Here is a 26,748-nt window from a genome sequence, read left to right as displayed (position 1 = left end):
TATCAAATGGCTTTCTCAGGAAAACACCACGCTTATCTTCGTGGGAGTTGGGTTCTCTAGGAAGTGGCCCTGGGTTGGGCTGGGTGTGGGGCTCTGTGACCGGGACTCTGAGGGCAGTGGCTTTGGGAGGGAGGGGCTGGCCCCAAGGCTGAGCTGTGATGGGGGCTGTAGAAGTCCCAGGCCCACCCCAGAGAGCCCGGATCGCAGGTGTTCCCCTGGGGAGAGGGAGGCTGAATCTGGGACCTCCGCCTGGACAGTCCCTCTGGGCTGCCCCATCCCACAAGGGGCCTTGGCCTTGGGGGAGGCAGCCTTGTAGCCCCTGCAGCTGGGGTCAGAGGTCCTGGGGGTTCTCAGGGCGCCCACCGTATCACCAGTAAACTTGGTATAGTTTCTCCAAGACAAACTGTCCTTGACAAAGACTTTTAAAAAACATTTTCTGTTGATTATCCTATTCCTGTTTTTCCTATTGAAGATGTATATTCAAAGAAATAAAGAAAAAAAATGTGCTCGTGTCCCTCATCGTAAATATAAAGGCTTTCTTTGTAACTCGCTTTTGTCAGCCTTGAACCCTCGCGTTACAGGATCCTGGCCAGGCCAAATGTTTACCGTCAGGTTACCTTTCACCAGGCCTTCCCTGGTGGCTCAGTGGCAAAGAACCCACCTGCTGGTGCAGGATCTCTGGGTCGGGAAGATCCCTGGAGAAGGAAATGACAACCCACTCCAGTGTTCTCGCCTGGAGAATCCCATGGACAGAGGAGCCTGGTGAGCTACAGTCCGTGGGGTTGCAAAGAATCGAACTTGACTTAGCTGGCTAAGCAACAGCAAACCTTTTACTGTTGTCTGTAAACATCAGATGTTTAGAATCTCTAATCCAGTCCTCAGAAGTTTACTCCCTTTTTAACCACACGTGAGAGTTTCTCAGAGAAATCAGTGCCGGAAACAGCCTTTATGCTGCCTTAGGGGACCCTGGGGTTCCAGACCTTTCTTGCAGCTCTGTCTTTCATCCTGTGTCTCCTGAAGGAGGAAGTGACTGTCTCCGATCCTGCCTGTCTGTCTGTCCCAGTAGTCTGTCTTCTGCATGAAGCTGAAGCAGAGGGCTGCGTACTCCGTACCTGGTTCAGAGACTTCCTGCCAGCAGTTTGCTTGGACCTGGGGGTGCAGGGCTGAAGTAGGGTGTCCTGACCCCCTGGCCTTCCTCTCCCTTATGTGGGGGAGTCAGTGCTGTCAGCAGCAGACAGTCCTGATGATTTCACCTGAGTTAGTCCAGGCTGTAGTTTGAACATGTACTATTCGTTATCTTCTTGCTTTGGGGGCTGTATCTATCTTCATTTCTATTGGAGGATCTTGAAATACATACATGCATACAGTACGTTTTTAAAACGTAATCATTTCTTGATACAAAGGAACTTACTTACAAAACAGAAAGGGACTCAGATTTAGAGAGTGACCTTATGGTTGCCTGTACACACTGTTATATTTAAAACGGATAACCAACAGGGACCCCCTGTAGAGCACACGGAACTTTGCTCAGTGTTATATTCAGCCTGGATGGGAGGGGAGTTTGGGGGAGAGGGGATACATGTCAGTGTATGACTGAGCCCCTTTGCTGTTCATCTGAAACTGTCATAACATTGTCCATTGGCTGTACCTCAATACAAGATTTAAAAGTTAAAAAAGAAAAAATCACTTCTCAGTACTCCAAAGTTTGGCACCCACCAACATAATTTGTTTACTTTATCATATTCTTTAAACTAGAAATGAAATGTCTTAAAATTATGTGTATGTCATATACTTTAGTGTATGGTTAAAATACAATATAATAAAAAATGACATCAAAATTAATGGTAAAATCCATTTTATCATTAATTACCTTTAATTTCTTCTTTCTAATTTACTGTGTGTGTCTACAGCTTTCAAGAGGCAAAAGATAAAGACTTTTAACTTCTTTAATTTTTTAAATTTATATCTTTAACTCCCTTTAAAGAAGTATCTTAGAATGATATACCTGGGAGATGGTATAGGGGAGATCAGTAGAGAACAGATTGAAGTAAAGTACTTATTTGTTCTTTTTTAAAAAGAAACAGCTTCATTTAAGTGCTATGCAGTGTGCGATGTGGGCTGTTACTTCATGAGTGTCTTATTTTAGAAGATATAATTCTCATGACATCCTTTGCTTTTAAGTGATTGATAATAGATGACTGAGTGATTAATAATTGAATTCACATTTTGGCTTTTGTGCTTGTTTTAAGAATTTGCTAAAGCTGGGGGATTTTTTTGTTTGTTTGTTTTTGTTTTAATGCTATCTAAAGTTTGGTTGTGTCCTCGAATGAAGAATGTTTCTAGCTGTGCCCTGTGTGTGAACCTCTGTGGTTATAAGCACTATTTCTCTGAGTCTCCTCTAAGCTGTGCTTGTTGTATATTCTCTTATTCCTAAATCATGTATGGCAACCTCTTTGGATATCAACTTTATAGCTTACTGTGATGTTCAGCCTCCTTATAAAAAAAAGAAAATCTCAAGTTATTATATGAACTGTTTTCTAGTGAGTAAGTTTTGTTAATAATTATTAAATCAAGTTTAAAAGGAAGCTGAACAATTCCTAAAAACTTTATACAAACGTTTGTTCAGTATAGAAACCAAGGAATTCCAGGACATAAGAAAAATATAATCTACAGTCTCACCAAAGAGACAGCTACTACATGTAACTTTCCTTCTAGTCATTTCTGTGTTTTTCTTTTTGTATTTGAGATCATATGGAGCAAGCAGTATGCATAATTAATGTATGTCTCCTACTTTTAAAAAACTAACATTATATCATAAGGATTTTCTGCAAGAATCATTTTTCTTTAACATTTTTATAGTTAAGTACTGTTCAATTGCATAAGTGCAGCATAATATTCTTGACTAGTCTTCATTAGGGACATTCTGTTTTTTTCTAGTATACTCGCTGGGATATGTTGCACTGAACTTTTATGCATACTGTCTTCACTGTGATTAGGATTATCCCCCTTGAATACATTCCCACTTCTGAAATTCTGTATTCAGAAGGAAGGTTATTAAGGATGTTGGTACATACAGGTTAGATGGTTCTACAAAGAACTCTACCAAAGTTACACTGTTTGTACTCCCCTCCCCATGAAGAGGGTGTGAAATATTTGTGACCCTAAAAATGTTAGGAACCACTGATGTGTGTTTAGAAAAAGAGGTTTTTATGTTTCTCGAGTTCACCACTGATTAGCTTTCTAGAAGCATAGCAACATGCATCAACCAAAGTAGATATGCGGGAAATTTGTTGAAAATAGGATCTTGGGGGGATGTCCCTGTCATTGAAACCAAGGCTGCCTTTCAGGAAAACAGGAGTAAGGTGTCTTGTGCTCTGTGCTGTGAGCTCAGTCGTGTCCGACTCTGTGATCCCACGGACCGTAGCCCACCAGGCTCCCCTGGCCTTGGAATTCTCCAGGCAAGAGTACTGGAGTGGGTTGCCGTTTCCTTCTCCAGAGCAGAAGGTATATACTCATAAACTTATACATAAAATGACACTGAAAGAAACATTTGAATGCTCCCAGGTAGGGGCAGAAGACCAACAGTTTAGATGGAACTAGAAACTGAATGCTGTAACTCTTCCTCAGTGTGAATTTGAAAACCTTATTGCATTTACTTCATATTTGTCAGACAAATAGAAGATTTTTTAAACCATTCTCTGTTTCTGTGAAATCAGAATAGGAGGCATAGCAGCCCAGTCCTGTGTGCCCGAGTGACCAGCTGAAACTAATTTCTATCTTTCTCTGCAGAAATAGTGCTTCCATGATAGCTCAGTTGGTAAAGAATCTGCCTGCAATGCAGGAGACCCTGGTTCGATTCCTGGGTTGGGAAGATCTGCCGGAGAAGGGATAGGCTACGCTCTCTAGTATTCTTGGGCTTCCCTTGTGGCTCAACTGGTAAAGAATCTGCCTGCAATGCAGGAGACCCCGGTTTGATTCCTGGGTTGGGAAGATCCCTTGTAAAAGGGAAAGGCTACCCACTCCAGTGTTCTGGCCTGGAGAATTCTGTGGACTACAGTGCATGAGGTCACAAACAGTCAGACACGACTAAGGGACTTTCACTTTCACGTGTTCTTTCTGCAGAAATAAAGTCACATGAAATAAGATATAGTCCGTTTTCTTACATCCCGATAGTCACCTAGGCTAGTGTGCCTCATAGCAAGTTACTACTAATTCTTGAAATGCTAATTGGATTTAGAACTTCTAGAAGATTATTTATATGAAATATATATGAAATATAAGTAATCTTCTAGAATATTCTGCATATGAAAACAGCCCTTTCTGAACTATTTATTACTAATTCTAGCTGACAGTATTGGTTTAAAAGTAAATTTCTTATTGAAATAAACAGTGATTCTAAGGACTGTATTTTTAGCTTTTGTACTTCAGAAATCTTAATGATATTTATCAATTTGTATAGTTAAAAGGTATGAAAGGTTCATGGGTGCCTCCGTCCCAGGAGAGAATAAAGGGGTTCAGAATGTGGGCTCTGGCATCAGAGGCCCTAGCTCTGTGTCTCGCCTCTGCCACCCCCAGAGCGGGTGGCTTTCAGCAAGTCCCTCAGACCCTGTGCCTTGGTTTTCTCATCTGCAGAATGGGACAGCCCTGATACCCAGCTCCAAGGCTGATGACAAGGATGACCAGAGACAGGGGCTCGTTACATCACCAGCCTTCTGCCTCCTCCTCCCCGTCATCACCTTTGTGGTCATCACCTTGGGAAGTCAACATTCAGTAAAACACGTTGGGTGACAGATTGGTTTACCACTGTGGTCTTTTTTTTTTTTTTTTCAATTCCTTTTTCTCTTTTAAACCTCTGGAGGCTCTGTGCTGACTTTGCAGACTTGGGGTGTACTCTGACACCTTGGCCACAGCCTTCCCTGTGCCTTTTTTCCCTCCATCTGTAGATAACAAGATAAATGTCTTGCTTACCTTCAAAGTACCAAGTACAAGAAGGAAATGTGTGTTTTGTTTTACAATCTTATGTATTTCTGGCTGTGCTGGGCCTTCATCGCTGCGCGGGTGTCTCTCTAGTTGAGGTGCGCAAGCTTCTCATTGAGGCAGCTTCTCTCTTTGTGGAATCAGGGCTCTAGGGTGCAGGGTGCTTCAGTAGCTGCCCTTCCCAGGCTCTAGAGCACAGACTCAGCAGATGTGCTGCATGGACTTAGTCTCTCTGCAGCATGTGGCATCTCCTGTATTGGCAGGTGATTTCTTTACCACCGAGTCACCAGGGAAGTCCTCGGGAATGTTTTTAATAAGGAAAAAAAAAAAACCTGAATGATTAATGGCAAAATAAAACCCAAGCATTTAGTGAGTCTTGACTGTCCCGAGTGCCACGCTTATTATGTACCAGAATTTTACCACTGGTCGTGAGGGGCTATCAGATCTGGTTGCAGTCACGTTTGACCGGCCGAGGTTGGTTGGGATGTATCAGAGCAGCGACATTTAGCATCTCTGATGGACTGGCTTCCCTCTGCTCGTGGAGAGGTGCTTCCCATTTCTCTTCAGCAGCTGTGGTTCTGCTAGCCAGGACGTTTCGTGAAATGGAATGATCGCTCCAATCATTTATGAGGTATTCTAGAAAGATGCACTGAGTACCTACTGTCTACACACAGACAACCATCCGCCCCGCCCCCTCTTCGCGCTGACACCACAGGGAGCCTCTGGGGGACTTTGCAGTACTCAATCCAGACGTGGAACGCTCTCCCTCCTCTCTTGACCTTGTCCTGCATAACCCTTCCTTCTCGTAGCCTTCCCTAACTTCCCAGGCTAGGCCAGACCAGACCTCCCAGGGCACCCCGTTTGTGTGATGACGTGATTGCATGTCTCCCACTTTGATGGAGGGCTCCCTGGGGGCAGGGGTGCGTATGCACCACTGTGTCCCTGCAGCCAGCAGAGCAGGGGCTCAACAATCCGTCAGTCGGACGTTTCAGAACATGAGGCCCACAGGACACCTCTAGCACCGGGTGATAAAACAGTGGGCTCTTTCCATTTGTGGTTGGGGAGAAGATAAACCCGAGGAGTCCCGATACCCCCGGACCCAGGCTTCTGGCCCCAGCTGGTGTCCTCATGTGTCTCGGAACCGTGAGTGAGTCCTGCCACAGAGCAAAACCGCCTCTCGGGCCTCAGGGTTCTCGTTCATTTAATAACACACCTAGTCTTTAGCCTTGTTGAGTGCTAGCTCAGTTGGTAAAGAGTCGGCCTGCAATTCAGGAAACTGCCTGCAGCACAGGAGACCTGGGTTCGATCTCTGGGTCGGGAAGATCCCCTGGAGAAGGGAATGGCAACCCGCTCCAGTATTCTTGCCTGGAGAATCCCATGGGTGGAGGATCCCAGTGGGCTCTAGTCCCTGGGGTCGCAAAGAGTCAGACACAACTGAGCACGCACACACACTGGCATCGCATCTCCTGGCTCCTCCCCATGTGTCCCCTGCACTCGTCACACCGAACCATCTGTAGTTCCCTGAATATTCCCTGTTCTTTTTAATGCTTTTGTGTCTTTGCCTTAGTCTAGAATGGCTGCCAAGCCCCACCTCTCACCCCTGCTTCTTATCCCCCAACCATCCCCCCATCCCTGTGCCTCAGTGTCTGCAAATACAGATCCAGCCTCTCCCAGCCTCCCTTCCTCTGCGAAGAAGCCCGGGCCACCTGCTAATACCTTGGAGAGTGTCTTGCAGGAAGCAGACCTGCTAGATATTTAGATAACCAGAAGGACAGTTCTTTCACCTTTTAATGATACATATAAATACTGACCTGAACGTCAAATAACACTCATGATAGAGCTGCCGGATCCCTGGAGAAGCACGCCCTCTTGAGAGCAGGCCTGCTGCCATTCAAAAATAAAACATCAGAACATTTGTTAGTGAATAACCCCGATCTGCTCTGTATTTTTCTTTCTCACGTACATAGGTTTCCTTGTCACCACCTCCTAAAATGAATTTCTTGTCACGACACAGTAGTAAATGTTGTCCCATACTTTAAAATGGGGTATCTGCCCTGGGAATGTTGAGGTATTTTCTTCCTTGAGGTGATATTACTTTTTTCAGATTTGCAAGAGAAGATTGTCTTATCCCAATCACAGCGTCTGTGCTTTGAAGCCCCACACGGCAGTGCTGTCTTCTGAGCTGTGATGGAGGCAGACTCCAGGGCAGAGTGAGGACGGTCTCCCCGTATCTCGGAAAGCACAGCAGTAGCGCCTGCCTTAAGGGCGCTCCGTTCATTCCAGAACTCTTCCCTGCAAGGATGAAAGAGCCCTGCTTGCTCAGCTTTCTAAAGGGTATCCCCAACGGTCTCTTTGGGCACAAAGGCTATGTCTGACTTCTTTCTGCTCTCCCTCAGTAAAATGCTTTCCTTCACATCCTAAGCATTATTGATGATCCTGGTGGCGACATACTTTTCAAGAAGGTTTTCAGGAAGATTGGGAAATCATTAGGTGTCTTCACTGGGATCGCCGGATGTGAAGGAGAATGAAGAATGAAACTGTCTGTTTTGTTTGACTGGTGTCAGATGATGAAGTTCATTGTTATGTTTTTGTCTTGTTCAGTCTCTCAGTTGTGTCCAGCTGTTTGCAACCCCATGGTCTGCAGCACACCAGGCTTCCCTGTACTTCACTGTCTCCTGGACTTTGCTCAAACTCATGTCCATTGAGTCGGTGATGCTATCTTCTCCTCCTGCCTTCAGTCTTTCCCAGCATCAGGGTCTTCTCCAATGAGTCGGCTTTTTGCATCAGGTGACCAATGTATTGGAGCTTCCAAATCAGTCCTTCCAATAAATATCCAGGGTTGATTTTCTTTACGATCGACTGGTTTGATCTCCTTGCTGTCCAAAGGACTCTTAAGAGTCTTCTCCAGCACCACTGTTCAAAAGCATCAATTCTTTGTTATATTAGTGACAAAAACCAAAGGATAGGATTAAATAAGCACGTCTCTGGATTAAAAAAAGAAAAAGTCATAACAGTGTGGTCCCCAGGGACTGATGAAGGACTTGCTCTTTTAAAATATATTAAAAATATTGGGACTTCCCTGGCCATCCAGTGGTTAAGATTCTGTACTTCTGATGCATGGGGGTGCAGGTTTGATCCCTGGTCAGGGAGCTAAGATCCATGTGCCTTGTAACAAATTCAATAAAAGACTTTAAAAATGGTCCACATCCAAAAAAATACAAAAAATAAGTAAAGATGATCTGGAAAGAAGAGTGGAGAATCTCAGCGCTTCTAGGTAAGAAAGTGGAGCTGACGGGCACAGCTGAAAGAAGGTTCTAGAGTGGGTGGGCAGAGGAGGAGCAGATGTGGGGGGCTTGTTTTTCTGCTGGTTCAGCTCAGAGGATCCTCTGTCTCCACCTGACAAAATGCTGTGGCTGTTCCTTTGAAGGGTCTATTCAGCAGGGTTAATTTCTTGCTTCTCATCCTACTAGGCTACTTGGCTTTTAAATGTATATTCCCACTCTCCACTGCATACATAATATATATGCATACATACATTATTCATGTGTTTAAAAATCTTCACAGATTTTAATTTACCATTTTCTCCCCTTGCTTTGCCTTTGTCTTTCTCTCCTCACTCTTCCCCCAATCCTTTCCTTATTTTTAGATAGGTCATTTTGTGGAAATAATGTGGTGGGATCTGTATTGTGAAATGTTGACACTTTTATTAAAATATTTTGTGTAACACTTATTATATGCTGTTTTTAGGATGAAAATATCACTTAGGAGCTTTCTTTTTAAAATTCAGTAATTGCTCATCTCCCAAACACAGAGAGTTAAAATCTGCCCAACTGTATCCTTTTATGATTTCTGAGAGGTGTTATAATCTGCCTTTTATTACTTGTGGGAGATGGGGCTTTTAAATGACGTTGGTGTGACTTGTTTTTACAATCCTGTGTTAAGGTCTGTACTCTTGCCACTGAAATCGTGGCATAAACTTTGACAAATATAGCTTCATCACCTTTTGAAATGTACTACAAAATGATTTATTGATCAGTTGTTTAGTACTTATAGTTGATTCTTAAAATTCAGTTCTCGTCAGCTAAAAATATAATACTAAATATTCACAACAAGAAATATTGTTTTAAATCTACAGCATATGTATGTAACTCAGTTAATGAGCTAAGGCATGAAAAATAGTTATTTGGATTTCATAAAGGTGTTTAAATTGCATGTTTCATAGACCTCTTGGTTAGTGGTGTATGGTAATTAACTTTGATCTAGGCCGTTAAACAGTCTCACAAATAAAAATTTGCTGTAAAAGAATAACCAATGTATTATCCTTTTATTTGTAGACATTAACCTATATTCTGGTCCTTTGTTTGCCCATTTCTTCTTTTCATTTATTCCTTCTTGAGTACTGTCTGGTAGTTTTCTGACATGATTTAGAATCTCTAGTTTATTTCTGTTTTAAAACAAGGACCAAATTTAACAAGAGACCATTGGTGAGGTAAATTGGCCTACAGGCTCAGACTAACACCAGCAGATTTACTTTCTTGTGTTTAAATAAAGTACTCATTTTCCACGAAATAACAAACTGCACTTGCAGGCATGATTTATTCAAATCTGAAGAAGAAAAACTAAAAAAGGATTATTTAAGATTTAGATTCATAGGGAAAGTAATGTTTTCAGTTATCTCACTCAGATTCTCAAAATAATTTTGTTGTTGTTTTTGTTTGGTTGCTGAGTCACGCCTGATTCTGTGCAACCCCATGGACGGCAGCACGCCAGGCTTCCCAGTCCTTCACTATTTCCTGGAACTTGCTCAAACTCCTGTCCATTGAGTCAGTGATGCATCCATCCATCTCATCCTCTGTCACACCCCTTCTCCTCCTGCCCTCAGTCTTTCCCAGCATCAGGCTCTTTTCCAATGAGTCAGCTCTTCTCATCAGGTGGCCAAAGTATTTTTGGAGCTTCAGCTTCAGCATCAGTCCTTCTAATGTATATACAGGGTTGATTTCCTTTAGGATGGACTGGTTTGACTCAGAAATGCTACCTTAAACCAAATCCAGCAGTGACATAGCCAGTGGATGCAAAGCCAGTTTATATTCCAGCAAATAAATAGGTGACACAACCCAGAGCAAGACATTCCCCATTTGTTCAGCCCATGAAGAAACGCACAGAGTACCTACTGTGTACACACAGATAACCACCCTGAGAACCTTTGTCTGGGGAGAAACCTGTGAACAGATTCTAAGGCAACTTGAGAAGGGCAGTGTTGGAAATATTCTGGGACCTGAGAGGAGGGGTAGAGTTCAAAAAACTGCTGGCTTGAACTTATTTCATACTTAGAGAATAGAACATTAGAGGTGATAGTGTTAATACAGAGAAGGATCTTGTATGAAATCTCCCCCTTTTCCAGTTGTAACTTTAATTTCTATGTTGAAAATGGAAAGTTTATATTACTAAGGAATTTGCAGTTTACCTTCCTTATCGACATGGTTTTTACAAAGTAAATTTTATCACAATTTTAACCATTTTGATCAGTTAATTTGGTTCAACTACATTTTGTTTAAAATTGTACCATGTGCTTCTGAGGAAACATGATGGATTTTATTACCCAGACTTACTAATATTACTGCCAACCACTTTTAATTTATTTGTTATTTTTATCAGAAGGTAATCCTTTTTCTCACTGATGAGCCACACCCTCCTCCATTTCCAGTTCTGCCTTTATTGCCAATGGAGGCATTGCCATTGGTCTTAAAATGTATTTGAATAGGGTCCTTTTCCATAAGAAAATGCATCCTACATATTCAGGGATTGGTAAAGTCTCTATTTGGGTTTTCCCAGTGGCTCAGACAGGAAAGAGTCTGCCTGTAATGCAGGAGACCCCAGTTCAATCCTTGGGTCAGGAAGATCCCCTGGAGGAGGAAATGGCAACCCACTCCAGTATTGCCTGGAGAATCCCATGAACAGAGGAGCCTGGAGGGCTACCGGACCTGACTAACCCTTTGACTTTTTCACTTTTCAAGGTCTCTGTTTAATCTTGAGTGTATCCATTTTAAACCCTGATTGAGCAAATTACTTGACAGCAACCCCCCACCTCCCACACCCAGATGGACCACTGATCCCCAGTGCAGTGCAGTCAGCTCTCAGCTCTCTGGAAGGAGCCAGAGTGGTGGTCTTTATCAGCACAGGATGTCAGCTGGGGAAGGGCCAGCTCAGAATCTAGCTCTAGGTGCCAGGGAGAGACCGCGCCCCCACCCACATCCTGCCGCAGGCAGGCTGGGGATGCCCAGCCCATGGGCACACCCTTGTGTCTTCTGAACTCCTTGATTATGCCCACTGCCCTCCCACCCCACCTCCCTGATCTCTTCCACTTCTTGGGCTTCTTGGTGCATGACCAAGTGCAGCTAGAGAAGGGATGCTGATGTGATTTTTCTAATTAAAGGTGTTTTTTTCATCAAAAGGGCTTTTAAACTATAGAATTTAGTTTGACCTGTTAAGTCCTAAGCTCTGTGGCTCAGGCAGAAAGACAACCGAATTGCAAGCGGCCATCAGCGGCGGCCACGTCGCAGAGCAGAGCTGCCTTCTCAGGACCTCTGGTGTGTGCAGGAGCTCTTCATTACCAGCTTAGCTTTCGAGGCTTCCCTGGCATTTCAGAGCCACGCCTGCATTACTTTCACTGGCTCTAAATTCCTTTGTGTTCGTATCATTTCTACCAGGGCATGACTGTCTCGCGAAGATACCATAAGGGTGATTTGGGGGTGATGGGGAGCTTTGTAAATTGTGAGATGTAAAGTGAGCAGTCTGACCTGATTCCTGACAGTCCCCTGTTTCCTTCTGGGAATAAGGGATTCTGCTCTTCAGTACATTTCCACCTTTATGGACATAGTGATCTTAGAAGATGACCCACCGATTCCATCGTCCATTTCTGGTCCACAGTGACCTGTTGATTTCGACTGTAGAGGGAATCAGCTGGTGCTTCTGAAGGTGTGTGAACACCAGCGAGTCACAAAGCCAACTCAGGTCTCATTCAGCATCCAGGAGGAGGAGCGTGTATCCTCTCTCCAGGGAGCTTACTACTATTACACTGTCTCACTGCATCCTTTGAATCACAGAACATGGGGATTTGACATGATTTTTCTTAATTGACTTGAAGTGAGGCAGATAGTTCTCATATTGGTTTTGCTTTTGGATTTGAGAAGTGAGCAAATCCAATTTTTTTCCAGTGACTATTATATAGCGTTACTAAGAGCATAGCACTGTGCAGGGGACATCAAGTTCTTCTCTTGCTGAATTCCTCGAGCACTGCCAGGAAGGTTCTCTCTGATCGAGCCCCTCTTTCCCAGTCCGTGTGCCCCATTCTCATCCTTTCCATCTCAGGCTCCCTTCCATAAACCAGGCAGAAATGGTGGGATCCAGGCATCTGTTTGTAAATGCTTACTGAGGATCGCATGGCAGAAGCACTGGGGGTGCAGTGGCGCATCCCATGGATGTGGTCCCTCCCCTTTCATGGAACTTAGAGTCCAGTGCAGAGTTGGAGGGGGAGGGGCAGGGGGCAGATCTATCCCCATTTGCCTGTCTTTGTACGTGAGGTTTTGCAGGAACACAGCCCTACCCATCCACCTTGTCTGGCTGCTCTGGGCACTACAGTAACATCTTCTTGGTAGTGACCCTGTGGTCCAAGAGCCTGGAGTGCTTCCTGCTCCAGGGGGTGAGGTGAAGAGGTGAGTACAGGCAGGAGCTGGAAATGTCCCAGGAAGAGCATCCATTCTCTTGGGGAAGAGGACCAGCGTGGAGCTTGCAAGCAGGAGAAGGGACCCATTCATACCTGAATTTCAGGGAAGTCACTTTGGCTACAGGCTTCCCTGGTGGCTCAGTGGTAAAGAATCCGCCTGCCAATGGCAGGATATGCAGGAGATGCTGGTTCGATCCCTGGGTCGGGAAGATCCCCTGGAGAAGGAAATGGCAACCCACTCCAGTATTCTTGGCTGGAGAATCCCATGGACAGAGAAGCCTGGGACGCTACAGTCCAGGGGGTCACAAAGGAGTCGGACACAACTGAGGGACTAAGCCGCCACCACCACCACTGCTTTGGCTGCAGAACGATAATGATGAAGGACAGTGAGTGCAGCGTTGGAATGGGAGGCGCTAACACCTAGGAATCAGGAGCATGGCTCTGCCTGGATGCACGCTTCACCCTGCCATGTACTGATCCTGACATTAGGTCACTTCTCTGTGGGCTGTTTTGTCTGTATAGTGTGTGTGCATGTGCTCAGTCGCGTCCAGCTCTTTGTGACCCCATGGACTGTTGCCCACCAGGCTCTTCTGTCCATGGAATTCTCCAGGCAAGAATACTGGAGTAGGTTGCCATTCCCTTCTCCAGGGGATCTTCCAGACCGAGGGATCAAACCTGGGTCTCCTGCATTGCAAGCAAATTCTTTACTGTCTGAGCCACGAGGGAAGAGATGATTGGATGGCATCACCAACTCAATGGACATGAGTTTGCGCAAACTCCAGGAGATAGTGAAGGGTAGGGAAGCCTGGCAGGCTGCAGTTCGTGGGGTCGCAAAGAGTTGGACACGACTGAGCGGCTGAACAGCAACAATAAACACGTGTGACGCACTTAAGGACAGTGTTTGCGTCATCACTGCTCTTCCTGTTGAGAGGGGATGTGGCCTGTCCTAGGCCTTTGCAGTGTCCACAAAAGGTTAGTTGATCTAAGAAAGATGTGGGAGACTTTATGGGAGCCAGATTTGAGGATAATAATCTAAGAAAGTGCATTTGAGAACTGTTCCACCTGTTAGAAGTCAAGGCACAGGTATGTGAGTATTTTAGACAGAGGGCTGGACATCAAATGAGGTCTTACTGACAGTTTATGTCATCCAGACCTAAGTATCATTGTCATGGGTCACATGAACCCTTACACGTTCAAGAAGGAATGTTATCTTTAAGGAGCTGTTTTGTTGATGCTAGGAGAATGCTGCTCTTTGGGACTAAGCAGGTATTTCTGTTGATGGGGGAGATCTGGTTGATGCATAATGCAGATATGCGATGCATAGTGGAGGGGAGGGAAGGGGGCAAAAAGCAGCGAAGAGCTTTTGTTCTTCTTTAAATTTTTGTCGTTCTTTAAATTTTTCTTGTCCTGCTATAAAATACGAATCTTATTTCACTACAGCGAGGGTGTGGAGAAAATGGCCAGGTTCCGGAGCCACACGGGCAGTGGGACAGCAGGAGTCGGTGATTGTTCAGATGTGAGAACAGGAGGCTGGGGATGAAGTGGAGGACTTGAGTTTGATCAGTTGAGTGGATGGGAGTTCCCAGCCCTGAGGTGGGGAAGACAGTGAATGAAGCAGGTGTGTGCTGTGGAATGACAGCAAGTTCCTTCCAGGGCATCTTAAGTTTAGGTGCCAGGGTGACCCCAGTAGCAATGTTCAGGAAGCCTTTGACTGTGGACCCAGAGATGAGAAGCAAGATGTGGGCTGAGGACACAGAGGGAGGAAAGATCAAATGAACCCGGTCACCTTGCTGGGGAGATGAAGAGATGCTAGAATGAGGAGGAGAACAGACAGGCTCCTAAAAGATCTACATGCAATACCAGGAGTCAAAGGCTGGGGACTTCCCTTCCAGTCCAGCAGTTAGGACTCTGCTTTCACTGCCAAGGGCCCGGGTTTGATCCCTAGTCAGGGAACTAAGATCCACAAGTCACATGGCATGACCAAAAAATAGAAAAGTCAAAGGTTAGACAAAGGGAAGATCAAAACAACTTTTGAAGAAAGATGAGCATGAGGTTTGAATCCATTAAACATTCTCTTGTTGAGGTGGGTGAGCCTGAGAAATGTTGATATTTGTGAGTCTCACATCAGTACCTGCCCACCGAACCACAACAGATGTCTCCTGCTTTGGGCACCTAGATTTCACTCATTGTCATGTTCCACATTCTTCCCATAAGCAGCTTTCCTCCAGTGGGATATCAGACACCACAGAGGATGTCCTGTGACGGCTGATGACCTGTTCAGTCTACTTTTCTGAACCTGTTTCCCTAACCTTACTCTTTTCCTCTCCAGTTACTAGTTCACTGGAGCCTTGATGTGAAAAGTTGAAGGGAGAGACTGAGTCTTCCTCCTTTTTGTGGGGTTCTTGGTTCAACATCAGCAACTTGAGTCTGGTATCTTAGAGTTTTATAAGGACTTATCTATTTTAATTTGTTTATTGCAGTACTTCCCATGGGCTTCCCATGGTGGAACTAGGGGTAAAGAACCTGCCTGCCAGTGCAGGAGACATAAGAGACGAGGGTTTGATCCCTGGGTAGGGAAGATCCCCTGGAGAAGGACGTGGCAACCCACTCCAGTATTCTTACCTGGGAAACCCCATAGACAGAAGAGCCTGATGGGTCACATTCCATGGGCTCGCAAAGAATCGGATTTGACTTAGCGACTAAACAACAAGTGCCTGCTACTTGACTCAGGTGGGCAGTGGTCAGAAGCCTGGTGCAGAAGGCTTATCCACATGTACCTGAACAAAGGCATCCTCTTAGATGGTTGGACGAGGTGCCGCATGTTGCACTTAGTTCTGTGTTATGGGATAAAAATTGTGGGAAAACTTTGAAATGGATCCAAAAGGTTACTGGGTGCATTTTCCAACTCAGCTTTGCAGGTTATCTCATCCCAGCATGAACTCCAACCTGTTTCACAATCCTGTAAATGATAGAAAACTGATAGTAATGCGCGAGAGTCTTGTCCATTGAAATGGAAACCGTATCCTGTGGAATGCAGTTGGTTATTGCCCTCTGGGTATGCATCTATTTGTCAATTCTTTGCAGCATTCTTGATGTTTATATGTTTATCTGTTCTTCACCAGGTCATTCAAAGGATTCACCTTTGAACTGGTTGTAACATCTTATGGTTCCTTCTTAAAATTAATGGGTCAGTAAAAATCTGTGTCCCTTGTTCAGCAAAAAGTTCTCATCATCCATGCCCATGTGTGTTTATACCTGGAAGATTCACAAGGAAATGCCGGCTGTGAGTGCCTGTACCAGAGGGAAGGCAGGAAGATTGCCTTTCATGATATACCGTTAAGGATCCTATGAATGTTGTATCACATGCTTAGAGTATTACCTAAACAAAGAGATTGTTGTTCAGTTGCCAAGTCGTGTCTGACTCTGCGAACCCATGGACTGCAGCATGCCAGGCTTCCCTATCCTTCACTGTCTCCTGGAGTTTGCCGAAACTCATGTCCATCAAGTCGGTGATGCCATCCAACCACCTCACCCTCTGTCGTCCCCTTCTCCTCCTGCCTTCAATCTTTCCCAGCATCAGAGTCTTTTCCAATGAGTCAGCTCCTCACATCAGGTGGCCAAAATACTGAAGCTTCAGCTTCAGCATCAGTCCTTCCAGTGAATAGTCAGGGTTGATTTCCTTTAGGATTGACTCGTTTGATCTTGCAGTCCGTCGGACTCTCAGTGTACATTTGTTAAGTTCCTTTTTGAACTCTCTCAATTTAGTCCTCAGCTAGCCCTTACCAAAACTTTGACATTGACTAAATTCACATTTGAATTAGCTGACTTTCCAAAGAGTCCCTTGTCTATAAATAACCACCACTGGACAGCAACCTGCGTATCAGCCTTACTTCTGCACTCTCCAAAGTCTTTAACTTGACTTTTCAAAATAGCTCTAACACTGTATAAAAATGTCGGTCAGATGGTTTTGAACTCTTTTATGACTCTCTTCAGGACTCGGGGGATCCTGGCTTGACGGGGAGGGAGGGTGGCAGGTCTGTTAGCCGGGCCTGCAGTCCTGGTTCTGACCCACTCACCCGCCCTAGGCTGGCCACACACAGCCTGTAGCTTCCTCTTCTGGTTACAGCCGGCAGCCCTGCCTTTAAGCCATTGGAACCCTGCTGCATATTGAAAACACCTGGGGCATTCTTAAAACTCCAAACGCTCCCACCCATTCAATCTTTGGTATCTGAGGGGTGGGACGCTGACGTCAGTGTATTTAACGCCACTGAGGTGCGGCTGATTCTGAGAAATAGGGCTATACAAAGACTGGCGCTGACTGAACAGAAACTTCACACGTGACCCCAGGGACAGAGGCATGCAGGGCTTCTGACAGGAAGATCTGTGCAGCTGACGAGGAGCGTCTGGACAGAAAGGGAGGCCAGCCTTCTGGAACATTGATGCACACAGAATCCGGTTTTCCTGGGGCCACCTTTGGAACGGGGCCAGCTGGGTCCTGGGTGTGGTTTAAGAGCTCTGTTAGCCTCGGTTACGGTCGTCAGAGCTTGTTTTATAGTTCTGAACTCAGCTAAACTCTCCCAGAGCAGAAATACTCAGCGGGGGCTGTCAAGATCATAGCCCAGCCCCCGTCCTCTGCCATTTGGGCCACTAAGCCAGCCTTGGGCGGGCTGACACCCAGCACCACCGCACCATGTGGCCATATGACCGACAGGACGTCATGTTCCTCATCCACCAGACAACTGGGAAAACCACAGCACACACAGGACCTGTTAAGTGCCTGCTTTGGTCAAAGGTCTTAGAGCCTCCCTGCTCCAGCCTGTAACGATGTGCTTTGAAAGGGTTAGTCGCTCAGTCATATCTGACTCTTGTGACCCTATGGACTGTAACCCGCCAGACTCCTCTGTCCATGGAATTTTCTAGGCCAGAATACTGGAGTGGGTTGCTATTCCCTTCTCTAGGGGATCTTTCCTACCCAGGGATCAAAACAGGGTCTCCTGCATTACAGGCGGATTCTTTACCACTGAGCCACCAGGGAAGTCCAGCAATGTGCTTTATTAAGGGGTTGTTGATAGAGAGTTGAGTTTATGCGGAGAGAAGTAAAAAATGCGTCCACCCCTTTATTTTGGAACAGTAAGGCAAAGAATTGGGCCTCCCAGGTGCCTGAGCGGTAAAGAATCCACCTGTCAATGCAGGAGACCCCAGTTCTATCCCTGGGTTGGGAAGATCCCTGGAGGAGGAAATGGCAACCCACTCCAGTATTCTTGCGTGGAGAATCCCATGGACAGAGGAGCCTGGTGGACTGCAGTCCATGGGGTTGTAAAGATTTGGACATGAGAGAGAGACTAAACAACAACAGGGGCAAAGAATTATTCTGTTGCCGTTCCTCTCCAGGAATGGTTTCCTGTGATGAGGGGGTCCTGGTTCATGGCCTGCTTTAGTTTCATGATTCATACCATTTTATCATTACCTGGGCTGTTTTTAAAATGTGCACATTGGTGTCATAAACTCTGCTGTGGTTGCCTTCATGTACTCACTGTATGCCCCCCTCCCTTTTGTGTAGGAAGACAGAGCTGTTAATAATCCCATGCCTGACAGAGGGGGCAACGGACTAGCCCTCGGGGATGACAGATTCAAACCCGTGGTGCCCTGGCCTCATGTGGAAGGCGTAGAAGTGGACTTGGAGTCTATTCGAAGAAGGAACAAGGCCAGACATGAACAAGAGCACCGCTCCGGAGGAGAGAACCAGAAAGACATCATGCAGAGGCAATATCTCACGTTTAAACCCCAGACTTTCACCTACCGTGATCCTGTGCTCCGCCCGGGGGTCCTTGGTAACTTTGAGCCCAAAGAGCCTGAGCCTCCCGGAGTGGTCGGTGGGCCTGGAGAGAAAGCCAAGCCATTGGTTCTGGGACCAGAATTCAAACACGCAGTTCAAGCCAGCATTAAAGAGTTTGGATTTAATATGGTGGCTAGTGACATGATCTCCTTGGACCGCAGTGTCAACGACTTGCGACAAGAAGAGTAAGCACCCCTTCCTCCTCTTTCTAATCTGGGGGCATGGTTGTGTGGATAGATACTAAGTTAGATTGTCAGAATGCTGTATATATGTATGTATATATATATATATATATACATATGCCTTTACTTCAAGGGAATAAGAGGATCTTTGGTCCACAAGATGGGCGGAAAGGGAGAGCTCCCCATTTGCGTTATTTTATTTCGGGTGCGGCATATAAAATTCTGGGGTCTTCTACACCTGTGCCGCTCACAGTGTGGTCCCCAGACAGGCACTGGTCAGAACTTCCCCTTCTCACAGTCCACAGTGATAAACGAGCTTGTCCCAGGCCATGGACTCACTGTTAAGTGCATTGTTTAGTTTCACCTGAGAGTGTTTTAGTAGCGGAACTTTCTCAGCGCATGGTTTTTCCCTCTGTACCAAGCTCCCTGTCTCATTGTAGGATGGTAGCCAGGAACACTGCTGGGGATGCCCCTGAAACTAACTGGATGTTTGCCACCTTCCATTTTTTTGTTTTGTTTTGTTTTTAATTGGGGAATAATTACTTGACACTGTTGTGTTAGCGTCTGCTGAACAGTGTGCATCGGTCATGTATGTGTCCGCTCCTCTTGAGTCTCCCTTGCGCCTCTCCCCGCCCCCCCCCCACCCCAGGTCACCACAGAGCACCGAGCCAGGTGCCCTGTGCTTACCGCGGGTTCCCACCAGTTACCCGTTGTCCACTCGGCCCTGAAACTGGAGGTGGAAAGTCCCGAGTACGTATAAAGGTGTCCTCAGACAGATGAAACTGTGACCCACACTTTCAGGTCCTTTTCACGTAGTGTGACTTAAAGGGTTTCTAGCTCATGGCTTTTGATTGTGGTGCTTACTGGATGAACTCAAAGCTGTTCTCTCAGTTTATGCAGCAACTGATGCTACTCAGAGGATCTAAGCATCTTCCATTATTGTGGATGCAAACATAATTCATGCTACTAGGGAACTTTCCAGGTGTCTTCCCAGTGAGGCGGGGTTGACATAGTCCTCATGTTAGGAGGTGAACATAGCAGGCACATGCACACACACAGACCCCACAGCAGCATCATTTATGACCATGGAATCGAATTCTGGACCTATCGGGGCTGCTCCGGAGGCTTCATATGTTGATTTGGTAGGAGTGAAAGGGGTTGCATGAGAGATGCAGAGAAAAAAAGAAAGAGAAAAAGTAGAGAACCAGGGGATGAGAGATATAACCTCCAGTACAGAGAAGAGTTGGAGCATCTCAGTGGGCTGAAAAGGGAGGATGTGGGAGCAGTTTGTTCCTGATCAAGGCAGAAGTTTGCCTGGTTTCAGAGTTGCCTCATTTAGAGAGAGAGAAAAAAAAAAGAAGATGCTCAGTCAAAGTTAATTTCAGATAAATAATGAAAAACGTTTAGTATAAGTATGCCCCAAATAGTGTACGGGATATACTTATACATTGAAAATATTTGTTGTTTATCTGAAATCCAAATTTAACTGTGCATCCTGTATTTTATGGCAGCCCTCAGGGGCTGAGCTTGTTGCTAGAATTGCCGTGCACAGACCCTTTGGGACCCTAAACAGAGTCTGTGGTCCCCACCTGGAGTGCCTGCCAGTTACCCGAGATAGACTCGGACTTCGAGTCTGTCACTGGGGTTCTCAGACAACCTCTTGATGGTCTTCTCCTCACCTCCTCACCTTCTCCCGACGGGGAAGGAAGGAGGGGGTACTGACTTTCTGCTGAGGGCCAGGACTTAAACTGAGAGGGTTCCCACATATGAGCGTGAAGTCTGAGGCTCAGTGCTGTGAGTTCTTTTCTGTTTGCCCAGCAAGATGGCAGAGCTGTGGTCCTACCCCCGTGGCCCTTCTCTCTCCTCCACCCACACCTTCCTGGACCACATGCCTCAGGGCAGGGTTTGCTAGATGATACGGTCCTGAGAGCAAGGAATTTGTCTTCTTCTCCAGCTCCTTCCAGTGACTGACATCCAGGAGCTTGGCTATGCCCAGCAGGGAACATCTGGGAAGAGAATGAATGAGTAGATAATGGAGTGAATGAAGGAGTCTGCTGAGGTCAGACCTTGGCTCCACCACCAGACACGGGATCTTAGACCAGCTCCTTACCCCACAGCCCTCAGGAACCTGATCCGTAACGTGGGTCTGCCAGTGCCTGCCCCCAGGTTGGCATCAGGATTGAAGGACATAATAGACTAAGAATCTCACCGCAGGCCTAGTGGTTGGAAACTTAAGTAGTGGTGGCTTTTTTTTTTTTTAATTGCTATGGTACTTTCTTCAGGTCACAGTTTGTCTAAACTATGTAACTTTGGGGTCCTCTGTTGCTTTTTGGAAAATGTGGGTGCCCCACACAGCCATGTCCACATGACTTTGTTTCTCCTTGCACTTCCATTGATGGCAGAGCCTTCATCCCCTTTGATAATCCCAGACACACCAGGTACCTCTGAAGCCCCTGTCTCTCTGGGTCTTGCTCTCCTACAATCATCTTTCTTCCTGTCTTTCTCTCTATTCTCCATGCACGCTCCCTTCCTTTCTAATTTTCTTCTTGCTTCTAATCTCCCTTCCTCCCTCCTGCCATGCCTTTTCACAGGCTGATCATCTCTTTGTTCTTTTCTCTGGCATAACTGGAGCACTGCTCAGAAATGAGATTATTGCATGTTCCGGCGAACATTGTGGCCCCAGTCAGATAAAAGGACCAAGCCTATCTTAACAAACTGCTCCTAAGCTCCTTTATCAAATTCTATGCTAGTCAGAAAGCTTATATTCAAAATCTTCAAACATCATAACTCCCAGGAAAAAAGATTTTTTTAAACTGAATCCAGATGACTTTAAAACATTTGATTCTTTCTCACCCTTTTGAAAAAAATGGGATAGGCTTCTTTCCTGTTTGAACACTTTAAAATTCAGTGTAGACTCATAAATACTGAGTTGAGTTATTCATCAATTAGAATGTGCTCAGTCTTAAAGAATTCTCTGCAAAATAAAAAGGTCAACAGCAAAGAAAGTGCGGCTAAGTTCTGCACTATATCCAACACCTTCCTTCTGCTACAGAGGCGGGCTTCCTGGGTGGCTCTGGTGAAGAAGCCGCCCTCCAGTGCAGAAGACACAGGTTCAGTCTGCAAGTCAGGAAGATCCCTGGGAGGAGGAAGGAGGACGTTTGCTCAAATTCATGTCCATTGAGTCAGTGATGCTATCTAACCATCTCATCCTCTTCCACCCCCTTTGCCTTCTGCTTTCAGTCTTTCCCAGCATCAAGGTCTTTCCCAGTGATCCAGTTTTCTTGCCTGGGAAACCCCACAGAGAGGGGAGCCTGGCGGACTACCGTCCATGGGGTTGCAAAGAGTCAGACTCAACTTAGCAACTGAGCATGCACCACACATGCTCTACAGACAGCATGAAAGCATCTCATGCATTCATGTCACACATGCACACCCTCTTGAATACTCAGCCCTGTGGAGAACATTCCTCACGAGGCCTGAATTTCTGCAGCTGTGGGGTCTGATCAGCCTGCTCTCTGGCCTCTGCTGCACATACCAATGAGCCACCTGCCACGCTTAGAGACCCAGCTCTGGGCCGTCTGTCCGGCTGTGGCATCTGCCAGGGCTCACCTGCTTGTTCCTGTGGCCGCTCAGTCGTCCTTTCAGATGAAAATCTGGACAGGACCGCCCGGCTGCTGGGGTGACTCAGCCTCACGTCTCTCTCAGTTTTGAATCCCATCCCCGAGCTGACTCACTTGCTGGCTGTTGGTCGCTCGTTAGGAGAGTGAGTAACGGTGTTTTGAGTGAACCGGAGGCCTGCTTCTTTTTTTATAGACTTGAGCCAAGAATGACTTCACCTGCCTTCACACTTATTTTCTATAAAAAAACATGCACATGGCTCTCTGCATGGTTCAGCAGAGATGGAGCGTCTCCAGTAAGGGGGTGCTGTGCCAGCCCATCGGGAAAGCAGTAAGAAGTGTGGTCCCTGCCTTCAGGGCGCGCGCCGTCCACCCCTGGGGGAAGGGAAAGGTCACTGTGATGTAAGAGCCTGAGGAGGGGAGGGGGGCCATGGCAAGTTACAGGGGGAGCAGGAAAGGGTTCACGGGGGTACACTAGAGACAGGCCCGAGGATGAGGGGTTTTCCCAGGAGAAGGTTATAGGCCCCTAGGCAGGGACTGGGAGGAAGGCAGGTGCTGCAGCTCACGTGGATTCCGCAGCAGGCGTGGCGATACAGTTGGAAGCTCAGGGAAGGTCGTGTTTGCAGGCCCCCAATGCCCTCCACAGTCTGAGCTGAATGCACTGCAGGGGAGACCACCCCCCAGAGGTTTAAGGAGAACCTGAGGAGTGTCAGACTCTGCAGAGGGTGGGCGCCTGGCCTCGCCACAGGAAATTGAGTGGAGTCCACAGAAGCAGACAAAGGAGACTCGGGGAGCAAACGAGAGTTAGAACGGGGGCGGGAAGGGGGAATCAGGGTCAGTCCAAGGCTTTGACATCCAGAGACACAAAAGAAGACACCACTGCCCAGGGAGGGGCAAAGGGCAGAAGAACTGCTCTGCTGGGAGTTGCTGTGCCTGGACATCAGCCTTGGGCAAAGCCCAGCCCCCCTCAGAGCCCCGCTGGAGCAGCCCATGTGTAGGAAGTGCCATTTGTGGTCTGTTAGATTTTCTTCTAATAAAGCGTAGAGTTTTATTTCTTTTACTGTGAACTCACTGCTGATGCAAATACATGGAAATTATTCTTGCCCTTTTTCTGCCCAAGAAGACAGACAGTCGGGGGGTATAGAATCCAAACTATTTTGTTTCAAACAAATTAATTAAATATTTTGACTAGTTGAGCAAATTCATCTGCTTCTCCTGTTTAACCTTTCCTCCTGCCTACACTCCTGTCGAATTTCTGTTTTGTAGAAAGCTATCTCAGTCACATTGACAGAGCGAAATAATGAAGTGCCTCAAAAACTCTTAAGAGCTTTGCAAATGTTAATACGATTAATTGTTAATAACTTTGTTAAGCTTGTCTGTGGGAAACTGAGGGGTTTTTTCTTCTTTTTAAAGATATTACACATTGACATTCCTGCCTTATGCACTTGGTAATTCTATTCTTACCTGATACCAAAACACTGACATTTATACTCTAGTTTTATTTAAGGTAGCTGTGGTCGTGAGCTGTCTTCATTCTCTATGTTAAAGGCTCTTTCTGATGCTCTTGTTCAGAATATAGAGCTATAATTTATCAAATAGTTGCTATTAATATTTTCAAATTATGCTACGGAGTTCTTTTCTAATTTCAGTTTCTACAGATCATGACCCATGGGTTTCAGTTAACACTGACTAGAAGTAAGGAGCTGCTCATAAGAGATTAAAATGAATATTAGAATAATCTATATATGATGTACATGGGGCTTTCCAGGTGGCATTAGTGGTAAATGTTATTGCCCGATGTCCGAATCCCCGAGCGGGAAGAGAGAAGGCTTCCAAGACAATGCAATTCGCAAAAAGGGAAGTTTATTACTGACTCGAACCAGGGCTCCTGCCGCAACCAACGCAGTGGTGCAGGATCAGAGAGCCCTGAGCCAAAGCTGTTACCCAAATTTATAGGGTATGCATAAGCGGTTAGTAGCTGGCTTAAGCGGACTGGTTACATGTTTGCAAAGCAATTTTATTGGTACAAACTTCCACGGGCTTTTTTCAAACTTGGGCGTTTGCGGGCTTTTCAGCTTTCTCTTTGTTTCTTACTGGGCGCATATTGATTGGCTGGCTCCAGGTTACCTGATGGGGGTAGGGAATCTTACCATTTTGGGGGAAGCCGAAACTTAGGTCCAGGCCGCCTGTCATGGTGTTAACCCTGGCAGCCTCACAGTAAAGAACCCACATGAAAATGCACAGGTTTGATCCCTGGGCCAGGAAGATCCCCTGAAGATTCCCTGGCAACCCACTCCAGTATTCTTGCCTGGAGAATCCCATGGACAGAGGAGCCTGGCGGGCTGTGGTCCACAGGGTTGCAAAGAGTTGGACCAACTGGAGCAACTTGGCACAGCATAGCACATACATGATGTTCGCACGTGTGTGTGTGTGAATCATATAAGTGCGCCGTGAACTTCAGTGTTTATCCCAGTTTCTATTAGCACGTGTGTGCTGGTTCCACACAACCCCGTCCAAAAACACAGGTCACAATCACGGGCACTCGCTCCTTTCCCCTCTCGGACTGCCCAAAGCACATCTCATTTCTCAGAGTACAGTATGGCAGCATAGAGCTGACCCTGCGTGCAGGAAGCACATTTTAAATTGGTTTCGGATGACCCGCAATGGACATGCTGCTGCTTTTGCATACAGAAAGTATTGCTTTCTAACTGGCCTGAAAGTTTCTGCTCTTGGAAGCCACTTTCTGTGAGGTCAGAGATTTTCCACATTAACTTTAGAAATAAATCGTGTTCTGATTCCTAGTTTCTTCTTTCTCTTCTAAACACACACACACACACACACACACATACATCTGAACATAGACACACATCTGAACACTGCTGCTACTGCTGCTAAGTCACTTCAGTCATGTCCGACTCTGTGCGACCCCATCCCTGGGATTCTCCAGGCAAGAACACTGGAGTGGGTTGCCATTTCCTTCTCCAATGCATAAGAGTGAAAAGTGAAAGTGAAGGAGCTCAGTCATGTCTGACTCTTCACGACCCCATGGACTGCAGCCTACCAGGCTCCTCCGTCCTCGGGATTTTCCAGGCAAGAGTACTGGAGTGGGGTGCCATTGCCTTTACCGACATCTGAACACAGACACATCTAAACACAGACACATCTAAACACACACACACACACTGCACTCTGGAATTTTCTGAGTAATAGGGGCACAGCTGATTGTTGTTTGAGGCCCTACTGACCACAGGAGACAAAACTGGAATTACTGTAGAGGTTGGGGTAACTTAGGTCACCCCAGCTTGCACAGCAGTTTAGAGGGATGCCTCCAGAAACTGAACATGAGGTCATCTGTTGCTCCAGGCTCCCAATGAGCAGAGCAGCAGCACCTTTGAACCCCTGCTCCTCCTCAGTGGCCTGTAGGGGTGGTTCCCACCCCTCGTGGGAACATGTTACCAAACATGCTGAGGCCTGATTTGGTAAATGAGGTCTCTCCCACTAATATAACTTCATTTGCCCTCAAACCTCCACCACCAAGTTGTAGAAAGACATGGTTTGCCTGGTAAAAAGTTACAAACACAGACTGCTTGTTTTGTTTTTCCGTAACCCTCCACCTCCAACCAGGGATTTCGAGTAAGTTCCCTGGAGGTTAGGTAGAGAAATGTTCGTGAAGGTGCCATGAGGTACCCCATAGCAGCCCAGCCTGGTGACAGATCATGCCAGGGAGACCTTGACTTTTCCTTTCTTTCCAGGACGAGTTTCCCACCCGTCTGGAGAATTGGCATGGAGATTAAGAGGGGAGAGTGGGGGTTGGTACCCTGTCCCACTGGATCATCTGAGTTTTGGAGCTGATGGTCTTTTCAGAGTTTGGTCATTGTCCTGACCAAACCCTGAACTTGCCTGGACTGAAGAAAGAGCCCAGAGTCAGCGACTGAGACGTCAGTGGTTCCATGGATGGGGGAGCTTATACACCTGAAGCCAGCTCCTGGGGTGACAGACATCCCACCTCAGGTGGCAGGTGGTGGGCAGAACAAGGTGGCAGGCTTCACTGGGGCGGGCAGGGGAAGACAGGTTGGCAGTCCTAGGAGGGATTGAAATGAGGTGGGCATATCAGTTACCAGGGAAACCAGCAGAGGAGCACGCCCCTCACAGCCCCTTTGATCAACTGTCTCAGTGGTGACATTCTGATACAAAGATTAGAGCAACCTCTAGCTAGGCCTGGGGCGGGTATACAGGCACTTACTGATCAGGCCCCATGATGAGCAGGGGACGTCAGCCAGGTGAGTGGGTGTAGGTGAGGCAGGGTGGCTGGGGCAGAGCTGCCCCGGGGGCCTGGCCATGCGCTCGGGCGGCTCCCGCCTGGGACGGCAGGTCCCCAGGAATCAGTGCATTATGTTTTCTCAAGTGGGTGCC

The 26,748-nt window shown here is 46.5% G+C and overlaps 1 protein-coding gene across 2 annotated transcripts in view; it reads left to right on the top strand.

Annotated features, from left to right (window-relative positions):
* Window positions 1-26,748, top strand: part of GALNT7 (polypeptide N-acetylgalactosaminyltransferase 7) — a 141,576-nt gene that overhangs the window by 50,029 nt on the left and 64,799 nt on the right. For both annotated transcript variants that reach the window (XM_043486567.1, XM_043486566.1), the window contains exon 2: window positions 18,261-18,721. In XM_043486567.1, coding sequence (XP_043342502.1) covers window positions 18,261-18,721 — 461 coding nt within the window. The remainder of the gene's footprint in view (window positions 1-18,260; window positions 18,722-26,748) is intronic.

This window comes from Cervus canadensis, chromosome 14 (assembly GCF_019320065.1).
Source record: "Cervus canadensis isolate Bull #8, Minnesota chromosome 14, ASM1932006v1, whole genome shotgun sequence".
In the NCBI taxonomy this organism is placed as follows: Eukaryota; Metazoa; Chordata; class Mammalia; order Artiodactyla; family Cervidae; genus Cervus; species Cervus canadensis.
The sequence above is the reverse complement of the archived record's forward strand: the minus strand, read 5'-3'. Positions and strand labels throughout refer to the sequence as shown.